At 46.4% G+C, this 25,179-nt stretch overlaps 1 protein-coding gene across 7 annotated transcripts in view; it reads right to left on the bottom strand.

Annotated features, from left to right (window-relative positions):
* Nucleotides 1-25,179, bottom strand: part of LOC144107794 (multidrug resistance-associated protein 1-like) — a 592,391-nt gene that overhangs the window by 185,500 nt on the left and 381,712 nt on the right. For 6 of the 7 annotated variants that reach the window (XM_077640975.1, XM_077640979.1, XM_077640976.1 and 3 more), the window contains 4 exons: nt 14,605-14,801; nt 9,810-9,986; nt 4,717-4,884; nt 3,448-3,626 (listed from right to left, as the gene is read on the bottom strand). In XM_077640975.1, coding sequence (XP_077497101.1) covers nt 3,448-3,626; nt 4,717-4,884; nt 9,810-9,986; nt 14,605-14,801 — 721 coding nt within the window. The remainder of the gene's footprint in view (nt 1-3,447; nt 3,627-4,716; nt 4,885-9,809; nt 9,987-14,604; nt 14,802-25,179) is intronic. The other variant, XM_077640978.1, reaches the window with a different exon arrangement.

The raw sequence follows: 25,179 nt of genomic DNA, 5'->3' as shown, positions 1-25,179 counted from the left end.
GACAGCATCCGAAATATTCACGAAGCTAATGAGGAAGGCTTTGGATGGGCTGCGAAATGTATAACGCTATTTTGATGACATCCTTGTGGCAACAGTTACGTGGGAAGAGCATGTGAGTACGCTGGAAAAACTATTTGATAGGATTCAGCAAGCCAGGTTTACCATTAAACCCACAAAATGTGAGGTGGGCTTTGAAACCACTTTTTTTTTTCTCGGACTCAAGCTAGGGATGGGCCACATCGCGACGAAAGACGACATCTTGGTCAAAATACCGGAAGTCCAGACACCGACGACCAAGAAAGAGGTACAGTCGTTCCTGGGTTTAACGGGGTACTACAGGGACTTTATTCTCAATTGTGCCCACATAGCCGACCGCTTGTCGAACTCACCAAGAAAAGCGCAAGCAATAAGTTGAATTGGACTGCGGAACATGAGAACGCATTCGTGATTTTAAAATGGCGTATGGAAAAACCGCCCGTTCTGCTTGCTCCGAATACGGATAAAGATTTGTTCTTCGCACTGATGCACTCGAGCATCAGGATCCCTACTTTTGCGAGAAGAGAATCGCGTGCTACATCCGGTATCTTTTGCAAGTAAGAGATTATCGTCTAGTGAACGCAACTCCTTCACTGTTGAAACGGAATGCTTGGCGGTGGTGTGGGCGGTAAAGAAATTTCACCTTTATCTTTATGGGAGACATTTCAGAATTCAAACGGATCATCAGCCGCTTGAATAGTTAAGAAAGGCCAAAATGAACCACAGTAAAGTCATAAGCTAGTGTTTGGCTTTGCAAGAATAGTCATTTCAGGTGGAATATATTAGAGGAAGAGATAACGTTGGAGCGGACTTCATGAGTAGAGCCAACTGAACAGCTCTAGGTATCTCTGGGATGTATCTCGTTTTTCTTGTTGCTGTTCCTGCTGTTAATGTTAAGTGATTATCCAAGGGAGTGTGTTGTGGACATTAACATGTTTATTAAGAACACCGTACGGACAACGGCAGTGGTGTGTTAATGTTCCGAAAATGCAGTTTTGTGTGCTGTGTTAGTGGTGAGCTGTTGGTGTGTGCTTGTTATCTGCAGTGCGTTGTGTGCTGGGTCCAGAATCCCCACAGAAGATAGTCGGTTTGCTGGAATTAAGGCTTGAAGATGAGGATGCTGTGAGTAGTTTTTAATAGAAAAACTCTAGAGAGAGGGGGCCCTTGTCACATATAATAAGGAGTCTAAAATAAAATTATGAACGAAAGAGGTTTGAAGAAGACGAGTTGGCGATAAGGATGACGTGGACTAACCGAAGAATAAAGAAGATGAAAAAGTATTCTGTGAGGTGAGAAGAGATGATTGGTGGAGAAGAGAAGAAAAGGAGGGCGACAAGGATTACGTGGACTAACGCCAAGGCTATAAAAGCGCGAGGGAGAGCGAGGCACGGGGGGAGGAACAGAGAAGCGGAGGCTCCGGCGGGTCAGGAACGCTTCGGCTGGAAGAGAGCAACGCCGGCTACTGCTTCAGTGAGCTCGAGTTCCACGGCGTCGCACCCTGGACTTCCTGCCGTTCCTGAGCCACATTCCGTGGAGTCAACGGAGGACGTTACCACCTGCTATGGCCAGGGGTGTCTCCAGCGCTGTTGCCACCAATCCTGGTGATGCCGCCAACGCCAACAACACCGCCATCACCTCCACGGGAGCTTGCACGACGTAGCCGGCGACGTCAGCCTAAGCACGTCGAACGCCACCTCGACGCCGGCTACTGAACCCATTCAACGCCGCATCCGCAGCGAACCAACCGTGAGCAGGAACGCCGACCGCTAACTGTAGAAAGCTAGTAGTAGACGCTAGTAACAGTGTTGCCGGGTCGTGTGTATTGATAGCCTTTCTGTTGTGTGTTAGTTTTGTTAGTTAGCTTTGTGCGCTAGTGTTTGTGTCACGTAAGGTGTATTAAATGTGCGTCTGTGTGGGTACACCTGTCGCCTAGTCTATTCTTTCGGTCCGAGTGGTCCCCTGGGAGATCCGTGACAATGATACTACCATATTTTTTACTTCAACGTAACCGGTGGGGTTATTCAACCGCATAAACCATACATTGTCAAATTTGCACAAATGAAGCCCTCTATCCTCACTAACAATCAACATTAGTAAAACTAAAGCCATTCTCTTCAGGGCGAAAAATCGAGACGTGTTCGTTCCTGGTAATCTAATGATGGGAACATCAGTCATTGACATCGTCCATTCCTACAATAGTCTTGGGGTCATAATCGAGGAACATCTATCTTGGAATTCACATGTCGACATGGTGGATAACAAAATTGCCAAAGTAGTTGGAGTAATAGCGAAATTACGTTCATTGTTTCCGACCAGAGTAAAATTAGTTATTTATAACTCACTCATTCTTTCGCACATTAGCTATTGTCAACTAATTTGGGGACTACGACTGCAGCTCACATGAACAAGCCGTTTCTAGTGCAGAAAAAGTCAGTGCGCGCCATTTCCGACTGCTGATATGATGCTCATACAGAACCCCACTTTGATAATCTGAAAATCCGTCCAGTTCACGTTCTATATAATGACACATTACTCAAGCTATACTTTAAAAGAAGAAACCCAATAATAATTTTATTGCAGCATTATCGAACTTGATGAGAAATAACAATGTTTATGAAACACGTCGCCATGAAACATGGCACATTCCATCAGTGCACACCAACTACAGCACTCAGTCATTACGCGTGGGATTACCGTCCCTACTAAATATTCGTAATCTATGAAAAAAAATCCAGTCAGCTAAAAGAAAACATACAAGAAAGACTGTCTCTTCCTACTGGTTTTACAACTTTCACCAACGTGTCACTTTCTCTTGTTTTTCCTAACGTTCCTATTTTTGGCATTCTTGTCCTGTATTCACCCGTGCTTCCCGGCTGTCGACCTTTGTGTTACTCAGCTATTATCCGTGTATCTACCTTCTACCATTACCGAGAAGGTTTTTTACTTGTATATTGAGAATTGTTTGTCCACAGTTATTATTAAAAGAATTGTTCATTTAGTTTTTAGTCATGACTCTTTATGTTCTGAATTATAAATTTGCAACTGACAATGCCAACTATCATTTATACAAGTCCGTACGCACATGAATTGTTAAGGGGCACAGACCCCGTCAAGCTTTCTATTTCAGCTTTTTTGTCGGTGCTCTGGACCTCTGTAAATATGTCGAATAAATATGAATGAATAAATGAATGAGAATTGATGTGCAGTATCCACTTTAATGAGGGTATAAGAATTTCCAGATAAGTCACGTCCACAGCTGAGAACATTTCCGAACACTGTAGCTACTTACTTGTGTTCAGTATTATAGCGCAGGTGTAGTGTGATGCGGAAAAGCAATTAATAAAACCGTGTGCCTAGATTTATGACCGAAAATGGAGAGACATTCTTACTAATATATAACAAAAAACTTGCCTGCTGCCATCAAGGTCGCTGGAGCTGAAAAAGTCCCCACGCGGGCTTTGGTTGTTGTTTTTTCCATTGTGGTACAGTGCTACGGGCTTTCTCAACGCCACACCCGTTTTTCCACACATGAAGAATACGAAATCCATGTGCTCCAGCAGTCTTACTTGGCTCGTCACAATCAGCCGCGTCTGCGTAAAAAGTGATTGCTATGAATATCTTTAGTATTGCATTGTGCATGCATATATATACACACGTCCGATCATCTGCCTCGAGTGCGCAAATGGCACTCTGGGGTGTATACTAACTACAGTTACCGAGTAGACTAGGGCTCTAAACTTCTTTTTGTGCATGCATATTTAATGAATCGCGTTTTGGTGATCTTTCCTCTTACGACAGGCAGTGAAGACTTTCTCACAGCAAGAATAGAGCTCACAGTTTGAACGTCCTAGACAATTGTGTGGACATCTGCATGGTAATATTACGTATGCGCCATATACAGTGAGTGCCTGTCTGATAATGCTGATTACCATACCGTACATTTATTTTTTAAATGTCTACATAGAAAAGCCAATCATGGTAGCCAAAGGATCACTTAAGCGATACATAGATAACTGCTAAACCCGGTCGTAGTAGTCATATAAAAGACACCTCTCACTCTGCCTTTTTACACATTTCACGTTAGAATCGACATCAACGATTGCACTAATAAACGAGAGTGACAGTACGCGAATGAAAGAAACGAGGTTAAGTGTTCACATAACCAGTGGCAAAGTTCGCAATTTAGGACAATGAGTATAGTATGGCACTTAACCGTTTAATCCCTTAAACAGCAGTGAAATACCAATCTTTGAAGAAGATTGCTTCAGAGCTGAACCTGTATTTAGGAGGTAGAAAGGAGGTAGAAAGAGGATGCGAATACCTAGAAAAATCTGGCGGCAGGAAACAACAAGTGAACTCAGCCATTTGTGCCCTCATTGTAATTTGCTATATATTGTTTTCAATTTTAAGGCGACCATTTGCACTACTACAGAACATAGCAACATTGTGCGTGCAGAAAGGAAGAAAGGAAAAAAAAAACCCAGTATTGGGTGTTCGTTCCTTCGTTCGTTTCATTACCTTAAAGACCCCTTTCGGGGTATTACATTCGTCATATTCACATTTATTCTACAGGTGACTGAAGTGAAATGAAAACTACAAGTTTCATTCACCCAGGTGCGTGATACTAGCAGAGCTTAAAAATGCCAAGGGACTTGCCCCATAGCTGCGCGCATAGGCTACCTTGTTGGAGAGAAGTCCATTCCTGCCCAAGAGTCGGTTGAACACCGCTGTAGAGACGTTCACATCGAGCGCACTGAGTGGGTCGTCCAGTACATACACGCTGCTGTCCTGGTACACTGCTCGAGCCAAGGAGACCCTCTGCTTCTGTCCGCCGCTCAGGTTGTAGCCCTGCAGTGGAACCGAAATACGCTCACACGCCGCCAGCCAATCCCGACTCCCCGGTGTGCACAAAAAATGTCTGTTCTTGACTGCGCTTTCTATACACGGTGGGTGACAACTGCCTGCATTATCAAGGTGCTAAGCACGAAAATTCCTGTTGTGCAAGGCGCCATATTTAAAAGAATACTTGAGATCTGAAGAAAAGAGATGATGTTCCCAAGGAAACGCACGGTGAAGTGGCGCCTTGTTCCCGGCACCACGCGGTTTTAGTTAAAAACTGAATGTTTGTGAAATGAAGTGAAAATTATTCACGATGTAACCCTGTTTGTAAATGCGCTATATGTGCAACAACAGTTTTCCGCCCTTTGAAGCCCTCTCAGGCTACGAGAACAATGTTGAGATCGGCGGCATAAGCCTGTCTTTTGAAACCAAGTCCGGACGATAGGAAGTTTTGCTAACCATTTTTCACTTAATGTTTACCAGACTGAAGTGATCGCCCTCGATTTTACGCGGAAAGATTTTAGCAGTCGGCCTCTTGAACCTGTACTGGACAGAGTCGTACAATAGTCGGCGAACCTGCATGAAAAGGATTCGGGGAGAGATCAGCTGTTCTGTAACCACATTTAACATAAATAAATTTGTAGGCTTGGTAGGATATGCATACCCATTACTCACAGAGCAGGAAAGAACCTTTTATTGTCTCAAGGACATCTTACAAGTCGTGAACTCAGCAAAACCACTCCTATAACTCAGCCCAGGAAAACGCCGCCACGGCGGCTGAGTGGTTGTGGTGCTCGGCTGCGGGCCTGAAAGATCTGGTTCGATCCCAGCCGCAGTAATCTAATTTCGCTGGAGGCAACATTCTACGGGGACCCTCAGAGCCTGAGTCGCTTTGGGTCGTTAAACCCCCCTAAACCGTAAACCATCACCTCGGGAAAAATTGTCTGTAGCACGCCAATATGTTCTCAGGCACTGAGGTTAGGTCCCTCTTGTGCCAGTGTCGGTAACACACAGAACATGCGTGGGAAAATATACTGTCCAGAAAATCCCGCTTGAAGATGCTTGTCGCGGCGACGTGCTGCTGTTCTCGTTCCTCCGTTCTCCGCTTCCGTAGAGCTGCCTTCGCCAAGCAATCCGCTTCCAGTCGAAGGGCTCTTTGCTCTGCAGTTTTTGAAGCTTGTAGATAACGTATTTTGGGGGCGCGTTGAGCGGGAGTTTTCGACAATATTTTCCGCTTGGGGTTAATGGCATCCGTATACAGTCGTTGCGCTGGAAGGCTTGAACTTTAGAACTTGTCTGGCAGGTTTAAGCTGTTGATGCCGCACCGCACTTGGTTGACGCTTCGCTACAACTGCAGAATCGGATGGCTTATGTTGTGGTTGCCGTCTTTTACGTTGATGTTCAGCCTGTCTTGCTCGGCGCGAAGAATCTAGACTGACATCAGCATTCGCGGCGTGAAGAGCGACACAAGTGGCGTTCCTGAGGCTTGGCAGGAAAGTAAAGATGGACGTTTGTATCTCGATCGCTTGGGTACTGAAGCGCAAGTGTAATGCTGTGGCATAATATAGTCCTGAAGATGACGGGAACCAAGCCAACAAGTTGCCGTTACAGAATGAACTCCTATCTGTTGTTTATCGATTGAACGCCACTCGCTCCTCGCATTTACAGGATTAGGCAGCTGGATACAAAAATGCGGTCATCTAGCGGGCTCAGTAAAGAAGAAACCGCGGAGCCTTCTTCTCTTCGGTTTGCGGTGGCGGGGGAACAAACCCTCAATATCTGACCGGACTATTTGGCGTTGTAGCACTTAGAGGTGTCAAAGAAACGCCTCCTTTTTTCTTTCCTGCCCAATTTGGCTGCAATGATTGCTTTACAGATGCGGGCCTCTGATCGTTCATAATGTGGTTCTGAAGCCTGGATTGGGAACAGTAGGGTATAAGAGTTAATTGATAATTCCTGAAGAATTTGCAATTTGCTGATGGAATTGCCTTGCGAAATCACTCAGGAGGTGAACTTCAAAGCATGATCATTGAGTTATAAAGGCAGAAAGAACGGTGTGCCTAAAAATTAACATGCATAAAACTAAAGTAATCGTCAGCAGTCTCGCGAGGCCACAGCAGTTCGCAATTGGAAGCGAGGTGCTGGAAGTAGTAAGGGAATACATTTACGGCAGGTAGTGACTGCCGATCCGGATCATGGGCAGGAAATAACTAGAATAACAAAAACAGAGTGGAGTGTATATGGCTTGTTCTCTTAGGTAATGAATGGCAGTTTACCAATATACAGGAACAACAACAACACGTTCTGCTTAGTATCTTACCGGTACTCACCAATAGGGCAGAAGAGTGAAGGCTAACGAAAAGCGTTCAGCTTAAGTTAAGGACAATGCAGCGAGGTACGGAAAGAAAATGATAAATGTAACTTTAAAAGAACGAAAGCGGGCAGAGTGGGTAGGGGAACAAGCTCGGGCTAATGACATCACTGTCAGAATCGAGAGGAAATAATGGACTTGGGAAGGGCATATAATACGAAGGCTGGTCCTTAAGGGTAACGGAGTTTATTCCAAGAGAAGACAGGCGTAGCAGGGGGCGGCAGAAAGTTAGGTGGGCGGATGAGATTAAGGATCTGGCGCAGATACGGTGGCCGCAGCTGGCAAAGGAAAGGGTTGATTGGAGAGAGCTGAGAGTGGGGCTTGCCCTGCAGTCAGCGTAGTAAGGCGGATGATGATGATCATGATAAATGCTGTCTCGCGTTCCCAGTGTCCTAAGTGGCTCATTGCCGCAGTTTATTTAGCGCGCCTTCATCCCGACACAGGACACCTTTTTCGCCAGCGACCCATTTAGTTCACACGCATTGAAACGTGGGTAATGTGGTGATTCGCGTTTTGGAATTCTGCAGCATCGTAAGGCACAGAGATATATGACAGAGAATACAGTGCAATCGCTGCATGTCCAAAAGTTCTTTTCTTCAGGAAGGGGCACATAAAAGCAATGAGGGCGGTAGACAGCACGACTGGGTGGCTCGTGGACGCATACACCGGGCAGGTAAGGTGCTAAGTGTAGTAATAGAGCGAGGAAAGAGTGCTCATACTGTTATTATATTCTTTTTCAATGCTGATGTCCTTCCAAAGCTATCCTATTTTTCGCTCTTTGCCTCTCACGGACACCTCTGTGTTGAACTGCGGCGTACAGGTAGAGCCCCTTGTAGCCGCTGAACCACCGCCGTTCAAACTATACCTCCGCCGCACGTACCTCTCGCAACTTCTCATTAGAGCACGTGCCACTGTGCTCCGCGCAGAACTTTTTGCATGAGAGCAGTATCCCACATACGAAATTCATATTGCGTTTTTCGAAGCGAGTGGCTACATTCTTTCATCATTCATGTTGTCATTTTCTGTCTTTGACAACGCAGCACATACCTGCTAACTTGCTAGGAGATGAAAACATGACAGGAATTCCACACATAAGTTCCAGACGGGAAGTAGATAAGCAATCCAGAAACGGAAGTAAAAAATTTATTTATAACAATAAGTTGTTTCTAAAAAGATTTTGTGGGCAAGTTACAAGCTCTAAAGGGCTCACTATAACAGAATAAATTCAATGTGCCTCTATCGACCAACAGCTGAGTTTGTGGGTTATTGTGTAGAAAGAAAAGCGCGAAGGAACATACCTCTACAAGAAATATAAAAGAAAGGGTAGCCTACGCTTACAGCTGTAAGCGGCTCTTGGGTGAATGATAGTAAGTAACTAGTCATGATATTTTTCTTCTTCTTGCTCTCTTGCTTTGTTCCTGTCTCAGAAGCTCTTCTTCCGGTTACCAGTTACTAAATAAGAACACATCAGTGCGTATAAAGGAATGAGAACTTCGCCGTAGGTTGAACGGATCTCCTTCTTTCACAGTTTTCTACTTTTCAGCCGCCTTAGGGATACTATTTAATGATTTTTATGACGGATGAGTGTTAACTCGGTCGCGTAGATTGTGTGAATTGTATCCGAGGTTCGTAGTAAGCGGACGTTTTCTTTACTGCCAGAAATAAGCTGTCCGACAAAACTGACGTTCATTTTTTGGAAAACCTCGTTATGCGCGTCGGCTTCCTCGATGGAAACCATATCACGGCAATTTGCAAGCTCTTCCGGGCGGTCATGCGTATGTTGGAAGAACACGGACGGCATAAAGAGACAACACATCACGTGCTGACTGCTGCAAATTGAAAGCGACTTGCGTGTGCAATATAAAGCAGTGAAAAATAAAAATGGTCAAAGATCACGTGGTTTCTTTAAACTTTTTGTTTCTTGTACGTTTATATTCCACGTGCAAGTAAACCACTTTGAGACACAATAAACCCTACATAAACCACTTAAAGAAAGCGCATTTGTTGTACCTCTATAGTCCGTGTTGTTTGCATTGCTTTTCTTATCCCTAATGGACCAACTAGCCAGCTAACAAAGGGCAGCCGCCGGTCGCAGCCCTCTATCGCCCAAAGATGGACGTTGACGAAATAGCTTGCCGTGCCTTCCACCAAAGCAGGTGTCACCTTTCAGGGCATGTGTTTCTTACAGCAGCGTTTGGTAAAACGGGGCTCTTTTGTCGGCAATGTCTCGCCTTTTTTATGAAGTTTTTTTGTGCGCACGTGCTTTAGAAGGCGGTGTCACATAGGCACGGTGACGCTCTTCAATCCCTGCGCTTACCGGAATTGCGTGTTTTCCGACGGCGGGCCGAATTATGGCGCATTCGCGTTAATTTTAACAAAGCTACGTCGCCACGGTTGTCCGTTGTGTCATAAATGCAGCTCCTTTGCACTTATGCACATTTTGACGGTTGCAACGCCCTCGATCTTAATAAATGAGCACTCGTTATAACTGCGGCCATTATATGTGAGCTCGACTGTACTTAGTACGAGGTTATGCGGAGTAGAAAAGCACTTATTGAAGCACCTTCTCTCCTATTTCCGTAAGGTCCCCGGCTGGGAACATCGACAAGTCCCGAGCCAGGTCACAGGCTTCCAGAACTCGCTGGTAGCGGTTGGGGTCGTACTCTTTCCCGAACAACACGTTGTCTCTCAGCGTCATATTGAAAACGCAAGCCACTTGCGGAACGTAAGCCACCTTGCCCTGAAAAAAAAAACGTTATTTGCATGTCAGTTTTTTTAATTCAAATTGGTACTGTCCCCAAGTGTTGTCCTGCGTATATCGTGCTTTCGATAGGCAGCTTAGAGCAAATACAACATTTTAGCCTCATTGGAGTATTTTCGTTTTGTTGTTCCTCGCGGAAAATGCTAGCATACGCTAAGTTCATAAGCAAAAACAATATTTCCAAATGAGGTAAGTGTTCTCAAGTGTTAACCAACACATATGGCTTCCAAACCTCAGATGAAGGACAAAAACAATCTGAACTTCAAACTTCTGGTTTTTCGCGTTAGATTTTTGCAAGGAATGTACCATGTGCTGGTTTTTTCGCGTTCAATTTTTGCAAGGAAAGCACCATGTGCTGATGTCGATTTTGGAATAACGTACTGTTATAAGTAGGGATTGCCTACACTGTCCGGAATCAGCGAAATTTGTACACTGCGATTCATGTTTGCGCACAACCGAGCCGATCGAGGAGCAGATTTAAAAGGCGGCACCGCGTGTCAGAAATAAAAATAACTACGAAACTTGCCCATCCAATGGATTCTTGTACTGTTTGCTTCGGCTGCCTTGGCGCGTGGCAGAACAGGATCGGGCTGCCAAACTTGCTCCTCTGCTCGCTTCCCCGCAAATAGAATTTGCAGTTGCTATTAGCTTTTTGTTGATTCCAGATCATACAGAGAATTGCTACTCAACTGCTTCTCAAGCAACGTAGTCCCCAAAACGCTACTTTGCGAGCGATATTTATCCGCGAATATTTCTGCACAGGGAAGTACTTTTTTATTCGTCCGACCGCTAATGGAAGTTTCATATAGGATAGGGTTCATTTCAAAAATTATTTTGATACAATCGAGAAATGAATTGAAAGGAAGCAACAAACCTGCCAGGTATCCTCACCTAATGAAAAATATGCCTTAAGGAATTCTCTGGCAGTCGTATCTTTGATCAATGTTTTGCTTGCTTGATATTTTGCTTAAATTTTCAAGAGACAGCGTGAGATTGTAGATACCCATGCTAATTATACTTCATCCTCAACTCGTGCCTTTTGGCGCTTACATTCATGTATCGTCCGGCTTTTCCTTCGTAATATCTGTCGCATGACGACGGGATTAAGCGAAGAGCGCCTACTGCGCAGTTCATGTTTCGTTATTTGTCTTGACATAGTTTAATGGGAAATCTCTCTTGATCTGTGGAACTCCAAAAAGCTTTTCTAAACTCCCAACACACTCGTCTCTTCACCACCTAAGCGGGTAGGCCCGTCCTTTCAACTATAGGCGACTCGGAAGCCACCAGGTCCATGGCCCTTACAGGAATTATTCCCAACGCTATTCGCTCGCCCTTTTGCATGAACCCTATCATTCGCCATATGAAGCACCAGTCACAGGCCCCCACCGCCAGGCCTGTCTTCGCAGCCACCGTAGTCAAGACGACCAATACGGCTATGTTTGTTATGTGGCTACCTAGGCACAGCTCCACAGATACGGCTGCGTTGCGGTCAACCACGCCAACACCCTTAATCTTGGAGCGTCCTTCATTGCGCCGGATCCGATGGCGGCAGAAGCCATTGCAATAGCCATCAGTACCAAAATTAGCGACACCCAACACTATGGCCCCCACATTTTTACAGCCGCCCAAGCCGCCTTTAGAGCCTATACGAGTGGACGCGTCCCGCGCACGGCTTCCCGCGTTCTGGGTGGCTATCACTATAATTATGTCATTACCTGGGTCCCAGGACGTGCAGGTCTCGATCGCAGTATTAGGGCACATGCCCTAGCTCGAGATTATACCAACCGAGCGGGGCACAGTGACTCCACACTCTACCCCCTCGCAACCCATTTTTCAACCAGCCTAGAGACCCTCCGCCTAAATAGTCGTCTCTACCCACCGCCACATAATTTTTTAATGCGGACTCCTACCACCTAAGACGGATCCCAACACTAACTTTCCCCAATCTCCACCGCATACACCACATTCAGCCAATATTATACGCAGATACACGTCCTTGCTGTTGCGACATTCCCACATTCACGCACATTACATGGACATGCTCAGATAAACAGAACCACTTAAAGACGCACAACGCGGCGCTGGAGCAGTGGCAGGTGACGCTGGCCAGCGGCACACTGGAAGACCAGGGGGCGCTAGTCCCCATCGCCAAAGCGTCGGCGGAAGTCACTGGAGTCTTTAACTGAGGGGCCCGCCCACAATACACTCCGGCTTCCTTTTTTACAAATAAATGTTTATTATCTCTCTCTTCATTTCCTTCCTTTTAACAGGACTCAGCGTGAATATTTACTAGGCGCCGAGAACGTGACCGGAAGTGCCTACCTCCCCGCCACTTTTCTATGCGGATATGTGAACCCCTGCGTACGCAGTGGACTTCTGCTGGCCTTTAACTTTTGCTGCGTGATGCAAATACGCTGCATGGAAAACCAGCAAGATAAACCTTGAAACTTTGAATCGAAGCTTTAGGTTATGAGCTTAAACAAAGACTACTTCAGCTCTGGTTGGAGGCACAAGATTAGCATTGAAGTTTGACATTATTTGACTGCACCAGTGTTAAGAGGGCCAGTTCATTATTTTCTCTCTTGATGAATACTCCCAGCAAATATATTATTCGGTTCAAGAAGAATTGCAACCTAATATATCTGCCTTCTTCTCGCATTTCATGGTTGAAGCTTAGAGCTTTGCGAAAGCTGCCACATGTGGCACGGCCAAACTGTATTACGATAATTCGATCGTGACTAATGTCTCGCATCTGAAATTTGTTTAAATGACCCGTACATGCAAAAAAGTTCCATATTCATTTTTTTTTTCCTTTTGCCCATCACTAATGAAGATGTCGTATGCACTAAGCTATGAGCCCTGCCGAGGACAATATCAGTCTTGCACACGTAAACATGACGGGTGATATTATTTCGGGAATTTTTTCTCGTTAATTCAAAACATTATTGAACGCGTGGAAGCACGAAAATATTCCACTTTCGAGGAACGATTATGACACATTACTAAGGAATTATGAGCTATTTCTGTACTGTCATTACTTTGGCAGAATATTTTTGTTCCCCTAATTACCTAAATAATTTCATTATTCTTACTGCAGCAAAGTACAAAAGAAATTGGAATACATGAAGCGAAATGGTGTTGGTGAAGTGTTTAGGGGAATCCCCCAAAGTGGAATAGATATGCAGTAAGGAAGCAATTACTCATTGGCATCCACCAAAGCGCAGCCATACGGCTACAGCGGAAACCCGGATTCGAACCCCGGACAAGGACGAATTTTTTTTTAACTGCGCAGTTTCTCAGAAAGCTGTATAGCTTTCCTTTGCAGCTTTATGGCTGCGCATGGGTGGATGCCAGTGAGTAATTGCTTCCTTACATGAAGAGAAATGTCCAAGCTTTACTCCCATTAACACATCAGGAGCATGCGATAAAACGAGTCGCCAAATACGTTATGACACCCTCAACGAAATCAGTTTATCCTGATAGAGTTGTGGTCTGATAAAATACTACACTGATCGCTATTCTTTCCGCTGAAATATTCGCGCCGTGCGTATTTCAGGAATAACTAAGTTTAAGGTCAGCGTTACCCAGAAGCCAGTGTCCATTTTAATGCAAGTGTGTATTTAACATCTACTTTTCAAACTCCCATTGTCCGTCACGGTTCCTCCCACCAAGGCTACAGGACATACAGGTGCCCTAGTCATTTACAGACGAGTTTAAAAATTCTGGTTTGTTGTCGTAACTATTACTTCAAATATCGTCAATTAAAGCCGCACTTACTGCGAAAGTTTTTTTATTACTATCTACAATAACGACATTGCGCAATGCAGAAGATTGTTAGTCTGGGCAAGTTTCTAGAGCGTGCGCCCCGGCGCCAAGGAATGCCGCCGCCGCGCAGTAATCCGCCGCAGTTCAGGCAAAAGTCGCGGTCATGACGCCAGACGGCGCCACTTGTCCGCGAGGTGCCCGAAAAAACTGTCGAGTGGAGACATGTGTCCGTCATGTGCGACGTCAGCGGACGGGAGGTGACTGCGTGAATATACATTTCGCTAAACAACGCCCACAATTACATAAAAGATTTCATGAACACTGCTTTTATCAACTACGCGAATGTGAGCAGAATAATTACGCGGGAAGCGGACGCAACCCTCATCTGCGACGACTTTAACGTCGAGGCTATGAAATCACAGTGGTTGCCAATGTTCATGCGCGAACTGCTCGGGGTCACAGTAGGAAACAATCCACTTCAAGCCACTGCCAGAAGTGCATCCTACATTGATTACATTTTTGCACGACACGTCGTTGTAACCTGCATGAACTATGTGCATTTCGTTAGCACATGCCGTTACTCGCTGTCCTGCGCGAGAGCACAGAGCAACCAACGCGGGATTAAAAGTAAGTTTCCTCAAAAACTGTACTTTGTTTTGCATGCATTTCTGCAGCCGAAAAATCTAGGCATATCATCAATTAGACCGCTAATTTATTTCGTTTGCATGTATCTTGTCCTGTCCTTTTCACGCAATCGTACCTATTACTGATACGAACCAACTAGCCCGCAAGAACCTTCTACTAAGCATATGCCTCTTCTGCACCGACTCACCTTAACGACCAGACTACCTTGCACGGTGTGAAGTTCCCCGAGGATGGCCCGAAGCAGCGTGGACTTTCCGCTGCCCACGGGTCCTGCGATGCCCACCAGGGAGCCCGGCTCGACGGCAAGCGTGATGTCCCGCAATGCCAGAGACCCCGAGCGCATCGTGGCCCTCGCGAACGAGCACTTATCCAGGACGACTTCACCTGCGAATGTCCGCCACACGAGACACTGCGATCGTTTGCAGAGCATGCTTCTAGGAGAAAAGTGGTGGTGACACTCCAGTGTCGCGAAATTTCGCCTGGCTACATGCTAAACATTTAAGCCAGAAGTGTGGGCACTGGGAGTATCTTTGGCGCAAGAGCGTTCGTACTTTAGTCGTAAAGAATTGACTGGCGTCGGCGATCGTTTAAAGCCTTGCACCGGAGTACGAGGATGTAATGCGGTGCCGAGAGGGCAAAAAGAATCATGAGAATGAACCACATAGCCCCACTACGCATATTACTGGAATGCCAAGAGGAAAAGAGGGAAAGAGGAGCCTTCCCTGTCAGGAATCCCAATAGAAGCAACCTTGGCGCGACAGCTAAGTCGCGTGACTTCGTGGCGTCAACACAACCTGTCCACTGGAGTATGAGCAAACTGACCACTGTGGCAGGCGGCACTTAGATTAATGACGCCTCATCTATCCCTGTTACATTGTGGTGTACACTACCTCTTGCGCAGCACTATGCGTAACAGAGCTGCCTGCCTTGTACACTGAAAAAAAAACAATCATTAAACATGACAGCGGCCATTTTAAGCTCGCGATAGTCGTGGAACAGCGCAACGTTAGCCTATATAGCGCTTGAAACAGTAGTACCGATTAAATCTTTGTTTTGACAACCTCTGCAGGACTTTTAAATAAAGTTGTTACCAACCAAACCGGTATTTTGGCCTCATGCTTCTGAAGGTACTGTTTGAACTGTTCTCAACTTTAAGCCGCGTCATGAAAAACAAACACTAAAACAAGTTCAAAATTCCCAGGTGAACCTAAATCGTCCTGTGGAATAATCACAGGATGTCAGCTAATTTTCTCGCTGTTTCTTGAGCTATGTGCACGAAACTTGCGTTCTCTACATTTTTTCATGTATATACCGAATGTTTCCTTTTTCAGAAGGTTCAAAATTTAAAAATTATGGTTGTTGAGGCAATGACAATCTTTTCGCAGCATAGTAAAGTTATTGTTGGCGGACTATAACTGCGTTAACTAATAAAGTGATGGAAAAAATTCCAATAGTTAACATTTTAGGTATTAACAGTAGCCACCAGAGTGAAATAAGGGATTTGTAGCCCGTCGTTAGTAATAGCCACACCACTTTTTAGAATTTCGAAAACGTGATTACTCTCGGCGCTGTGGCTAGACAAAATTTGGCTGTATCGACTAGTAAGCTTGCACTGGAGGGTTCACTTTACCTGTATGCATTTTGAAAGGGCTTATTTTCTGGAATGATGAAACCACAATTTGTCTCAACACAGAGCACGGACCTAGATAATAAGTCTGTGAATGGATTAGGTGGTGTAACTGACTACAATGTTCTGCGCTGCGAGCACACAATAGCCGGGATTAAACGAGAAAACATGAAGACATATCTCATTACTCAGAAAAAAAACTGGCATACTGACCAGTCAAATGCCATCTTTTTCGGTCGAGTTCATGCTGTCATTGAGTATTCATGACGCAAAAAACTAGGCCCTTATCGCAACAAACTTATTTCGCTGAAACGTTTATACCGAACATCACTGTCACAGAACTGACAGAAATGCTGGCTCATACCATAAGTAAAGCGTTACATAAGCAATAATTAGCTGTGGTTGAACTACTGCTAATCCTGGTTAGAGAGCTTGGGTATCGGGCAACTAGACACGGCTTGGCATCTGTAACGTTGAGTGCGTTCCGCGCACTGGATAGGCATTCCACCCATTTCCTTACCCCAAAAACCAATTTTCATTTTTTTTCATCTCGGGTTCGAACACCACCGCAGTGGCTGCGTTTTATCGAGGAAAAATGCTAAGGCGCCCATGTTCTGTGCGATGTCAGTGCACGTCAACGATCCCCAGGTGGTCGATACTATTCTGGAGCTCTCCACTACGGCACCCCTTTCTTGCTTTCTTCTTTCACTCCCTTTATCCGTTCCCATACGGCACGGGTCAGGTGTCCAACGATATATGAGACAGATACTGAGCCATTTCCTTTGCCCCAAAACCAATTATTTTTTTTCATCGTGCCACTCTGGCAGGCGGAAGTTAATGATTGATCGCGAGAGGTTTGCCACCGAATGAACACTGCGGCCTATTGCTGCAGTGCTGCGCGTAGGCCTCAACATTGTAAGCGCTAATTCATGCCGCCCACGTCTCTCTCTCACCCACGCCAAGTACGTCCAAGCACTATTGTGGCGACCACTATCCCAGGGAGCCAGTTATGCGCCCGTCCTTTCCTCAAAGTCATCCGTGTCTTGAACAATGTCAACGCCAGCAGCAGTGAACGCAATGAACGCCGAAGGTCTATAGCTTCAGTGCCGCGTTTCTGCTCTGACGTTGTGAATGCGAACGCATGCAGCGCATAGCTCTCGCTACCGCCACGTAAGTTTAAGCCCGACTGAGGTGTCCACTGTCGCAGGGCGCCAGTTATTTAAGTGAATGCTTTACTGGCAGCGAACTTGCGATTTCGCAGTGGCGGTGCTCCGAGGAGGCACATGACGTCACAACGCGCGCCTTGCCGCCGAGACGAACCGGTCTGGCCGGGCCGGCGGCGACTGGCGCGCTCGGCGCGAAATAGGGACATGCTCTAAGTCTCCGCCATTGCGGTCAGAATGCGCTGAAGCCGCCGAACGCGTCGGTGGTCAAGCGCAGTTGGAGTATAGAAGGTCTCGCTTTGGCCGACGTGACGTCGCCGTGAAGCGCGCGCTTAACCGCTAACCAACGTATTCGGGTGTGGTATCTATGGGAGCCACTGAAAGCACCCCCCCTCCCGCACACTCACTGAATAAAAGAAAAAAAACCTATGCCGAGGCTTGCAATCGAGCAAGGGCGTTTGGCGTTTGAGGCGGAGACACTACCACTCCGCCACGACGGCTCAAGGTTTAACCATCAATAAAGGCGCATCTGGTAAATGCACTCTTCCGATGCAGAAGTAGCCGCGCTTTCGCTACGTATATCCTGGCCTAACAGAGCTAGGCCATCAGCAATTTTTCGCTTTTCCTTTGCCTTCGAAGAAAATTGTATTGGTTTTAATAATATTAATAATTGGTTTTTTGGGGAAAGGAAATCGCGCAGTATCTGTCTCATATATCGTTGGACACCTGACCCGCGCCGTATGAGAAGGGACAAAGGAGGGAGTGAAATAAGAAAGGAAGAAAGGGGTGCCGTAGTGGAGGGCTCCGGAATAATTTCGACCACCTGGGGATCTTTAACGTGCACTGACATCAAACAGCACACGGGCGCTTTAGCGTTTTTGCCTCCATAAAGACGCAGCCACCGCGGTCGGGTTCGAACCCGGGAACTCCGGATCAGTAGCACAGCGCCCTAACCACTGAGCCACCGGTGCGGGTATTGGTTTTGAAGAAATGAAATGGCGCAGTAACTCTCTCAGATATATCGGTGGAGACCCGAACCGGGCCGTAAAAAAGGGATAAACGTGGTTGGGCTGATGGTCATTCAAGGTCATTCTCCGGCCTACCCGACCTAGCGTAGAGATGCTTTTCACTTCAAAAGGAAAGGATATGGTTTTATTAAGTTTAGGGTCCTAAAGCGGCTCAGGCTATGAAGGACGCCGTAGGAGAGGGCTCCGGATGGTTTTAACACGTGGAGTTAACAGTCACTGAGATCGCACTATACACAAGCCTCTAGCAATTCGCCCCATCCAATCGCGAGCGCTGTGGCCGGGATCGAGCCCGCATCTGTCGGGTCAGCAGCCGAGCAGCATAACCACTAAGCCATCACGGCGGATAGAAACGGATATCTTCACAAGCCGTATGGTCAGCCGCGGGACAGGGTTGACAGCTTTACCTACAGAATGCGCTTGTGTGTAAACCCGAAATTGAACTAGCAAAAAAAATGTCTGCTCAAAAAAGCCACTATGGAGGATAGATGGTATTTCTTCGTTAGTATTTTAGAAAGCGCTAACTGGCACCGAACGGACACAGGTCGTGTGTGTCCGTGTCCGTTATATGCCAGTTAGCGCTTTTTAAAGCCCTTGGGAAAATTTGACAACGACGCTTCAGACATGCTTGCAAGCAATGCCAAAAATTTTGAAATTTTATGAACCTTAACGTGACCACACAGTCAGTCATCAATATGTTAAAAATCAACAGGAACCTTCTTTTTTCTGCTGAAGTCCCTGTAATATTTCGTAATTTCTTATCCCTTTGAAGGAGAAATGAGACTAATACTAACTAATAATCATTTTCCGTCGCACGATACATACTTGCACTCAGTCCCGAAAGCATAACATTTTCCATTGATGGGCTTCCCGAAAACGCGGCAACTGACCAGGTGCTATATCATATGCTCTTATTTCGTTAAAATATCCAAACCTGAAATCAATCGTTTTTCTTTCGGTGGCGGCGATACTCGCCGCACCTAACCACCTCTGCTGCACGTTGCAGAGCGACGACAGAAGCTGGTTCATCGGTGGATGACCGCGCACGTGCATCCCGTGAGTCTACCTCAATTGCCACTCGTCTTCGGCCAGGACAACTATCATCGGGCCGAAACAGGACACCTTTGTGCATTCTGACTGAACTCGGCATCCGGTCATCCAGACAGATCAGGTGCTGGCCCCACTACGTGGTCATTTCTGCGCATATAAATTGGACACATCTTCTGTAAGCGGCATTAGCCGTAGTGAGGGCGAATTTCTGCACCCTTTGTGCACACTGCAGGCAAGAACTTTATGTTCACATGCACAGTTTCATTTTGGTGCTGTTCCGCTTTCACTGCTGGCAATAGGACTGCAATGCTCACACGCTGCTCTAAATCTGTATAGCGAAACACAAGTACAACTTCTTAGGGACCTCAAAGATGAGCTTTAATCTCAATTTAAAACATTTAAAGAAGCAATCGACAGGAAAAAACGTGCGGAGGAAAGAAGCTTCCGTGCCCTATTGAAAGAAATGAAGGAAACGATGGCGTTTATTAGTAACGTCTGAAGGTACGAGCCATCAAGCCGCAGCGGCAGTTGCTGAAAACGGCACGCTGAAGGAAGAAAATTAAAACCCCGAGAGAGTTAACATGCTTCTACAAGACCTGCTTGAATCTCCGACTAATCTTGCCAAAGCGGAAGAATACTTGCGAAAGAAACTTCAACAAACTTGAAAATTACAGATTTTCTGCACGTACAAAATGACGTTTAAAACCGACTGAACAGCGCTAACCGATCGGACGTAAGAGAAGAGCACGGACACAAGCGGTGTTACGTTACCGCTGTTCAATCAGGTTCCATCAGCATGCATCAACCAGCTCGACAAAGGCCAGTGCGTGAAGATTAAAACATTCCCGAAGAGGAGGAAAGGCAGGAAAGTTAACCGGGAGAATAATCGGTTTGCTACCCTACACAGGAGGAAAGGGGTGAAGGGATCAAAAATTAAAGAGAAAAAAGAGTCGCAGTAAATTGAAGTCACTATAAAAAGACAGCGCTCGTTAAAGTCATAGCCTATCGTGCAAGCCAGAAGTACGCAAGAAGCGTAGCAGTGCCCTGGAGGCCTTCACCGGCGACGATCGCCGCGGCCAGTGGCCGAGAATATTCATTTCCGTCAGTGGGCGTGGATCTATACGCTCCAACGCACGGCAGAGAGACTGCCTTTCGGCGCTGCAGACAGGGCAGTCACAAAGAATATGAGATATAGTCTCGTCTTACCCGCAGGTGGCACATACAAGGCTATGAGCCATGCCGATTCAGAAAGAGTAATGGTTGGTGTAAGCTGCCCCAAGCCACAGGGGACACAGCAAAGTTTCTTCACGTCGTGGTAGGCCGGATGGAAGCCGGAGCTTCAGATCGGGGTTCACTGATTTTAAACGTGAATTGGAAAATTGGCCTGAATCCCACGCGGCAAGCGAGACGTCCCATGGAAGTGCGCGAAGCCTGCCCGTTTCGTGTGATCTCGAAATAGGGATCGACACAAAATCACCGTCGTGGTGAGCAGTTCGCGTGAGTTCGTCCGCGCGGTGATTGCCTTTTATGCCGTTATGCCCCGGTAGCCATTGATTGGTAATGTCGTGCCCTTTACTTCCGCGAACAGTTGTATATGGACTCCATGGCGAAGATAAGCATGTAAGCCTTGGAGGGCAGCTTTGGAATGGGTGAAAACAGACCACTGCTGAGGGCGCTGTTAATTGATGTGTTCAATGACGACACGAAAAGCGGTGAGGGCTGTACCCGTCGAAGAAGCCTGGTGAGCTTTCCTAACTCTGATTTCGGTGGTCCTTCCTGGGATATCCACGGATCCCGAAGAACTGACAGGGCTCACTGAGCCGCAAGTGTAGACGTACCGGCTTGCATGGTGCTCATAGAAATATTCAAGAGTGACTTGTTTTAGTTCTATCGGCGATAAATAGATCTTCTTCCTGATGCCAGGTATTGATGAAGCACACGGCGATTGTGCAGGCTTGAAAGTGGCGAGAATGGTCTGGAGGCGGGTGTAAACGCGGACGGCAGAATTGCGCGATATGCATCAATGGTGTTGTAGACGATATGCGTGGCCTGGTAATAAGAAGATTGGCAAGATGGTGAGAGGGCACCCGGGAGATGTGTCGAAAATGCGCCCTCAGTTCGTCAACTCTTAGGTACGGAATGGATGAGCACAGATGCGGCCGTAGAGGAACGTTTCGGCAATCCTGGGCAAGTGCGGAGGGCTCGAGCTTGAACGCTTTGAAGACTTCGTATGTTTGTTTTTTGAATGTTTCCAAGTGCAGGGAGGCTGTAGCGAAGTAACTCTATGAATAAGAGGTTGTAGAGCTGCATCATAGATCGCATTGACGCTCTCCGCGACTTTCCCCCAAGAAAGACTAGCACGTGAGAAAACGCTGTCAGTCTCTTTTTCCTGTATGAAATATGGGGAGTCCATGATAGATTTCGGTCGATGAGTACTCCCAGAAACCGATGGTTCTTTGCGTAGAGTATTGCTGTGCCGTTTATGTATACGGTATAAGGACACATGTTCTTGCGTGTAAAGGCAACAAGCGAGGACTTTTCGTTTGAAATATGTAGACCCTGCAGGTGGAGGTAGGCCGCAAGAATATTTGACGCCTTTTGAAGTCTCGCTCGAACTTGTGGACGCGTAAGTCCAGATGCCCGGATGCAGATGTCGTCCACATAGATTGAGAGATGCGCCGACTGTGTAGTATGGCGACAAGACCGACAAGTGTACGGTTGAACAGCGTTGGGCGAAGCACTCCACGCTGCGGGACTCTGCGGGAAGTGAAATGAGAATTTTTTGGGCCATCCTCAGTCTGCACAAATGGAGATCTGTTACGTATTAAAAAGATTTTTGCGCGAAAACAACACACACACAAGAGAGACGACGACACCACGGGCGCTCATTTCAATTGTTTGATGAGGGTGAAAGCGCTCGACATATATAGCTCTCCAAAACACCGCGCATGCGCACCCGTACAAGGCAACATGGAAGTAAAAAGTATTATCTGAGTAGGCGCGATAGAAACTTAAGCTCAGCCTCTTAAAGAAAAACGACGTGTCGCTAACACAGTTCTGACCAGCTTTTTTGATGTCATCATCATCATCATCATCATCAGCCCTACTACACCCACTGCAGGGCAAAGGCCTCTCCCATGTCTCTCCAATTAACCCTATCCTTTGCCAGCTGCATCCACCCTTTGCCTGCAAACTTCTTAATCTCATCCGCCCATCTAACCTTCTGCCGCCCCCTGCTACGCTTACTTTCTCTTGGAACCCACTCCGTTACCCTTAAAGACCAGCGGTTATCTTGCCTTCGCATTACATGCCCTGCCCAAGCCCATTTCTTTCTCTTGATTTCGACTAGGATGTCATTAACCCGTGTTTGTTCCCTCACCCACTCTGCCCGCTTCCGATCTCTTAACGTTACACCTATCATTTTTCTTTCCATGGCTCGCTGCGTTGTCCTTAACTTAAGCTGAACTCTTTTCGTTAGCCTCCACGTTTCTGCCCCGTAGGTGAGTACCGGTAAGATTATGCTGTTGTACACTTTCCTCTTGAGGGAAATTGGTAAACTGCCACTCATGATCTGCGAGAATTTGCCATATGCACTCCACCCCATTCTTATCCTTCTAGTTATCTCCCTCTCATGATCCGGATCAGCTGTCACTACCTGCCCTAAGTAGACGTATTCCGGCACATTTTCTATGCTCTCGTTGCCAATTGTGAACTGTTGTTCCCTTGCTAGGCTGTTGAACATTACCTTGGTTTTCTGCATGTTAATTTTTAGACCCATCGATCTGCTCTGCCTGTCTAACTCGTTGATCATGATTTGCAGTTCACCTCCTGAGTGACTCAGCAAGGCAATGTCATCAGCAAATCTCAGATTATTTAGGTATTCTCCATTTATTCTTATTCCCAACTGTTCCCAATTCAGGCCTCGAAATACCTCCTGCAAACATGCGGTGAACAGCATTGGCGAGATCGTGTCTCCTTGCCTGACGCCCTTCCTTATTGGAATTTTATTGCTGATTTTATGGAGGATTATAGTAGCTGTGCAGTTGCTATATATATCTTCCAGTATTTTGACATAAGGCTCTTCTACCCCCTGATTACGCAATGCCTGTATGACTGCTGAGGTTTCCACTGAGTCGAATGCTTTCTCGTAATCAATGAAAGCTATATATAGAGGTTGGTTATATTCTGCGCATTTCTCTATCACCTGATTGATGGTGTGAATATGATCTATTGTAGAATATCCTTTACGAAAGCCTGCCTGATCATTTGGTTGATTAAAGTCTAACGTTGCCCTGACTCTATTAGCGATTACCTTAGTAAATACTTTGTAGGCAACGGATAGTAAGCTGATCGGCCTGTAATTTTTCAAGTCCTTGGCGTCTCCCTTCTTATGAATTAAGATAATGTTTGCATTCTTCCAAGCTTCTGGTACAGTCGAGGTCATAAGGCATTGCGTATACAGGGTGGCTAGTTTTTCTAGCACGATGTCCCCTCCATCCTTCAGCAGCAGCGATGGCGCAGCGATGGCGTAGAGGTAGAACATCCGCCTCGCGTGCAAGAGGACCGGGGTTCAAATCCTGGTGCCGCGCAATTCTCCACCGGGTTAAAAAAAAAAATCCGCGTGTCGATGGAATTGCATAATCAGGCCTGGAGTGCGGCCTTATCTCGGTGACCAGAACCGACAACGCACTCTCTCACCAGAGCAGGATTTGGCCACCCTGGTGTAGTACTTGGCCACAACCTTCTATGATCAAACCAATTTTTGATGTAGACGCTTCCAATGTTTTAAGCGATGTCTGCTGTCTGACGAACAGTTAACTCTTCTAAAGGAGATCTGTTGGATAAATAACTACGTATCCAGGAGAATTCTCAAGCATGAAATTAGGCAGCTTCCAGCGCGTTAAAAATAGTCTGGTGAGTTACAGTGCCGTATATATCCAGGAAAAATGCTGCGGTCAAGCGCTTGAAATATTTTTGGCGCCGAGTGGGTGACACCAGGTCGATCACGTTGTCAATTGAAGAGCGTCCACGTCGAAACCCGGACATTATAGCCGGATATATACGCTAGCGCTCCAGGTACCACTTAATACGTGTAAGCACCATCCTTCCAGTACTTTGCCAACACAGAGTCAGCGCATTTGGACGGTATGATGTCAGGACAAGAGGCGATTTCCCATGTTTCAGGAGCGAAACTAGACGACCGGAATTCCACTCTTCTGGAACTGTGCCCTCATTCGATGATTTGTTGTAATACTCCAAAAGGACACGCCTTGCTTCTTCTCCAAGTTTGCAAGTGCGGAGTACGGCACACTGTCGGGTCCCGGCGATGATGACCGTCTCTAAGAAGCCAGCGCGGCGTCAAGTTCCTCCATGAAGAAGGGTACGTTCATCTGAGAATTCCTAGAAGCAGGAACATCGCTGCAATACAGCGTTGCGGATGGAGTGGATAGTCCTGCTGCCCTAGAGCAGACATCATCAGCTACCTCGACCTCACCACGTCGTTGGTAGAGAGCGAGAGACTTGAAAAGGTTCAGATGGTGTGGGGATGCTCGGAGACCACGAACTACATTTCAGATGCGTCACAAAGGTTTCTGTGGATCAAGCGTGTCCCAGTATGACCTCAAACGTTGTGCCTGGAGAGCTGGAATTCTGCGCTTATTTTTATTTTGCATGTGCATCGCAGTTCTGAGGTCAACGCTCAACTTTGTGCGTCGGTATTTACGCTATGCCCTCCGTCGAAGTGATTAGAAGAGCAATTGTAATTGGGGGAATAACCGTGTCGCGTTTTCTGTGGCCTCCTATATTCTCCCCTCCAAACGTGCGGAGGAACATTGTAACAAGAAAATTCAAACAGCGCTAGACAACGGGACCAGAAAGAGGAAGAGAAAAACACGGCG

This window comes from Amblyomma americanum, chromosome 10 (genome assembly GCF_052857255.1).
Source record: "Amblyomma americanum isolate KBUSLIRL-KWMA chromosome 10, ASM5285725v1, whole genome shotgun sequence".
In the NCBI taxonomy this organism is placed as follows: domain Eukaryota; kingdom Metazoa; phylum Arthropoda; class Arachnida; order Ixodida; family Ixodidae; genus Amblyomma; species Amblyomma americanum.
Note: the sequence above shows the minus strand (reverse complement) of the source record. Positions and strands in the feature narration are given on the sequence as shown.